Source organism: Limulus polyphemus, unplaced genomic scaffold (assembly GCF_000517525.1).
Source record: "Limulus polyphemus unplaced genomic scaffold, Limulus_polyphemus-2.1.2 Scaffold105, whole genome shotgun sequence".
In the NCBI taxonomy this organism is placed as follows: Eukaryota; Metazoa; Arthropoda; class Merostomata; order Xiphosura; family Limulidae; genus Limulus; species Limulus polyphemus.
Window position 1 is genome coordinate 659,149 of NW_013665715.1, and position 4,168 is coordinate 663,316.

The 4,168-nt window shown below is 34.4% G+C and overlaps 1 protein-coding gene across 4 annotated transcripts in view; it reads right to left on the bottom strand.

Annotated features, from left to right (window-relative positions):
* Positions 1–3,089, bottom strand: part of LOC106470443 (neuroligin-4, X-linked-like) — a 94,707-nt gene extending 91,618 nt beyond the window's left edge. For all 4 annotated transcript variants that reach the window (XM_022399879.1, XM_022399891.1, XM_022399894.1 and 1 more), the window contains exon 1: positions 2,125–3,089. In XM_022399879.1, the coding sequence (XP_022255587.1) occupies positions 2,125–2,551 (427 nt within the window). In that variant the 5' untranslated portion in view covers positions 2,552–3,089. The remainder of the gene's footprint in view (positions 1–2,124) is intronic.
* Between the last annotated feature and the right edge of the window lie 1,079 nt (positions 3,090–4,168).

Consider the following 4,168-nt stretch of genomic DNA (forward strand, 5'->3'; position numbering starts at 1 on the left):
TAATATGAATTTTCTAGAAACTCTCCACACACCTATGAATATAACCCACGCGACGCGCCAAAAAAAAACTAGTACCTATTATTAGTTTGCTATAGTCAGTGTGCTATAAAATTTGGAAGCTATAACTGTGGTTGTTATAGCGCTTATTAATCGGAAAACTTCAGATATTTGACCAGAAGCGTTTACAAAGTTCGAACTTTCCAAATTATTTAACTTCAATGGATTCTCATCGGACATTAGTACTTTTACGAAAACATTACATAACTTCATCGTGGAAAACTCGGCGTGTGTGGCTGGTGAATAACGAAAGACAAAGCTAGCTAGCTCCCCGTTAAGCGAATCGTATCACATCAACTTGTAATTAATTCGCTCATCGTGAACCCTCGATAAGATATCGAAGAAGTACCAGATTAGAAAGAAGGCTTTATATTGCTTGTAAATTTGTGAAACTTTTGTACATAAATCATTGTTTGTAATAACTATTTGTAATAACTGTTATTGTAAATTGTATTGTTGTGTGAATATTAAAACATATTTGTGTTAAAAAAGAAAACTGTGTGCATCAATCTTGTTGGCAAATATCATAAACTGAATATATATCGGCTTTTACTTAACTGCTAAATCCAAAGTGCAATTTAACTACTAAATTTAACGTATCATTTAGCTCGGTTTCAGACCTTTCGAAATTGTAATACGTAACATTACACATAAAAGACCTACGGCATAATGTTTTTAAAACCAGTAAGACGAAGTCGTTTTCCACAATCTATAAAAAATTCATTCTTCTTTGGTTATTATTTATTCTACACATATACGTTAATCATCTTAACCTCTACAGGACTCTCAAATATTGTGCTCTTATTGAAGTATGTTATTAAGCCTAAAACATAACCACTAAGGTAAAACCTAATATGGATTCAACCACTGGAATGATGTTACTACAAAAAAGGAACAACAACAACAAAAAAAAAAACGTTTTCTCTAGATACCAACTCAATCAAATTTAGTTACAACAACAAGATTAGTACTCCGCTAGTAGTTCATGGCGAAGTAGTTGACTTATATATACGTTCTTTAGCCCGCAGCCGAAAGTGGTGAACACATTTCTTTATATATGTCGTTTAGTAAGCAGCCAGAAGTGGCGAGGTAGTTTACTTATATATACGTTCTTTAGCCCGCAGCCGAAAGTGGTGAACACATTTCTTTATGTATGTCGTTTAGTAAGCAGCCAGAAGTGGCGAGATAGTTTACTTATATATACATTCTTTAGCCCGCAACCGAAAGTGATGAATACATTTCTTTGTGTATGTCGTTTAGTAAGCAGCCAGAAATGGCGAAGTAGTTGATTTATATATAAATTCTTTAGCCCGCAGCCGAAAGTGGTGAATATGTATGTCATTTAGAAGTAGTCAGAAGTGGCGAGGTAGTTGACTTATATATACATTCTTTAGCCCGTAGCCGAAAGTGGTGAATATGTATGTCATTTAGAAGTATGTCAGAAGTGGTGAGGTAGTTGACTTATATATACATTCTTTAGCCCGTAGCCGAAAGTGGTGAATACATTTCTTTATGTGTGTCATTTAGAAGTATGTCAGAAGTGGCGAGGTAGTTGACTTATATATACTTTCTTTAGCCCGTAGCCGAAAGTGGTGAATACATTTCTTTATGTGTGTCATTTAGAAGTATGTCAGAAGTGGCGAGGTAGTTGATTTATGCATATTCGTTCAACACAAAGCTCATAGTGACGAAGTAATTTCTATATGTATATCGCTGAGCACATAGCCGGCGGTGGCGAGGTAGTTAGTGTATGTATTACATATATATATATTATTTAATGTACTATCTTTGGTGAAAAGGTAATTGTTAAGCATGCAGCCAATGGAGGAAACTTAGTATTAGTTTCTCTCTATATATATTGTTCAGCACTTACTTGGATTATAGTGCTTCAAGACAGTTGTTTATAAAGGCCATTATTAACTTTTTTCACTGTTATCAATATTTAGTTTAATTATGTCCAACGTAACATTGAAACAGCTTTAAAGTTCGGAGGAATGTAAATCTAGTTTAGTCTCAGAAAATTTTGGGATTTCTATTCTAACATTTTAAAGTCATCATAATTCTTACCTTTTGCAGGAGCATAAATATTCAAATAGAGACAATCTTCACTATAGTTTTGAAGATAAGGTCGAAGTCTTCGAAGATATGCTAGTCTTCCAGCAGGCATTCTTTGCAAGGCTTCAGTTTCATTATGAATATCTGGAAACACCTGTGGACAAACAGGTGCTAGTTTATCGGACATTCGAACACCCTTCCATCTGGGAAGAGTAACAGGAGGCATGAAACGAAGAGATCCAATAGGCGGACTAGCGAAAGGAACCCCTAGAAAGACATCGACAGGCTGAAGACGACGGTTTGAAAGGATTTGAATAATGCCTCTTACAGAACCATACTTTGTTTGTACAATTCGCGTATCTCGCTTATGAGGCTCACCTTGTAAATGCTGGAATAAAGCCAAGAACATCAACAAAACAGTAACATCTATGGTCAGCATGATGTACAGATTTATCTTTGAGCTCTGTATCTCCGTATCTTCCTAAGCACTTTAGCTGACCTTTTTTTTTCTCTTCAACTTTTAATACCAGTAAACAACTTTTATAAGTAGACAATCCAAAATAAGTTTTAGTGAGAGGTATACACCATAATGAATGTCATTATATGGAAACAAAGAGGTTCCCAACAATACTTGGTTAGTTTTCAAGAATAAATACACATATCAGTATATCGAAATGAGATTATTTTGTATTTTTACGAGAGAATTCTTCACAAAACGTCAGTTTAAAACTTTGAAATTTTGTATTGAGCTTTGACACTTTAGTTCTCAATAATTGTTTCATGTACTAATCAAACTAATTTAAGCAGTTTTTTCAATTCCAGTTCATAACAACAAATAAAAGAATAGTTTTTCGTATCTAGAAGGATTTTCTTTATGAAAGGTGCCGCTGAATAAAAAGGAAAGAGACAATCTGACGTACTGAAACTACTGAACATTCAGCCTCACCACCACGCATCCACGGCGGACACACTGCGAGTCCCAGTATTTGTTAGACTAGCCAAGGAAAAATCAAGCCAATCTTATATTATATGACCACACACTAGGTCCCTCTCACAGCATGTCTACCGTTGTTTGTGGTGAGGATCACCAGCAATCGCTCAGTTCATACTGAGAGTGCGCAGAAGATGAGGGAGAATCCAATTTGTGACAAAGGGGAATCAGAACTACAGCAACCTAAGCGAAGCTGTCAATGACTCAAAAGATGTTGAAGAAACATTTAACAACAAATCTAACTAGAAAACAACATAATTGTTTTATGAAATTTCTGACTTGCCTTGTTAATAATAGAATGCTTATATGTTGGGATGGAGAATAACTTACGCCCCGCATCTTTGATGTCTCCAAACAAATATTACACTCTATTGATTCCGTGAAGCAACACTGCAAAGCTATCAAAAACATTCTTGTGCCTTAAAAAAGTAATAGAAATACATTGGTTGTTTTTAATTCATTAACTTGTGAGTTATGATCTAGCAAGCAAGAGAACCTTTAAAAATCTAGAAAATTAAACTTCAGAGTCTTTGGTTCCTACGAAACTAAATAAATAATATGGTCTTTCACTTTCTTCTACATTTTTATTTAACATAAAAACAATAAACGTAGTACGACAAAGATCTTTTTCAGCAGCAACAAACATGGCTTACCGTTGCCTAAGATACTCTGAAAATGTATTCATAACCGGAGACGTTTAATTCTAGTTTATGACACAAGTGGTTTTTATTCTTTTACAAATCTATTTTCAACTACATACACAATTTACCAAAAATACAAGTTATTCTAAAAACATATATGTGTCAAGATATAGTCACTCCTTTATTGAAGGTAGCTAAAGAACATGTTAAGCTTCTGTTTGTAGGATTTTTACAACTTTCTCACTGGAATAAGTAATCATCTTCTTTAGGATCAGCAGTAATGGGACGTGTGCACGCTACTAGAAAGTTTCGTCTTCTTTTCTTAGCAGAAAATAAAATGAATTAGTGCAAAATGTTGCATAACTTGGATGAAAAACTCGATGAAAATGTTCTATGATTGTCAGGTTTGAACGTTTGACGTATT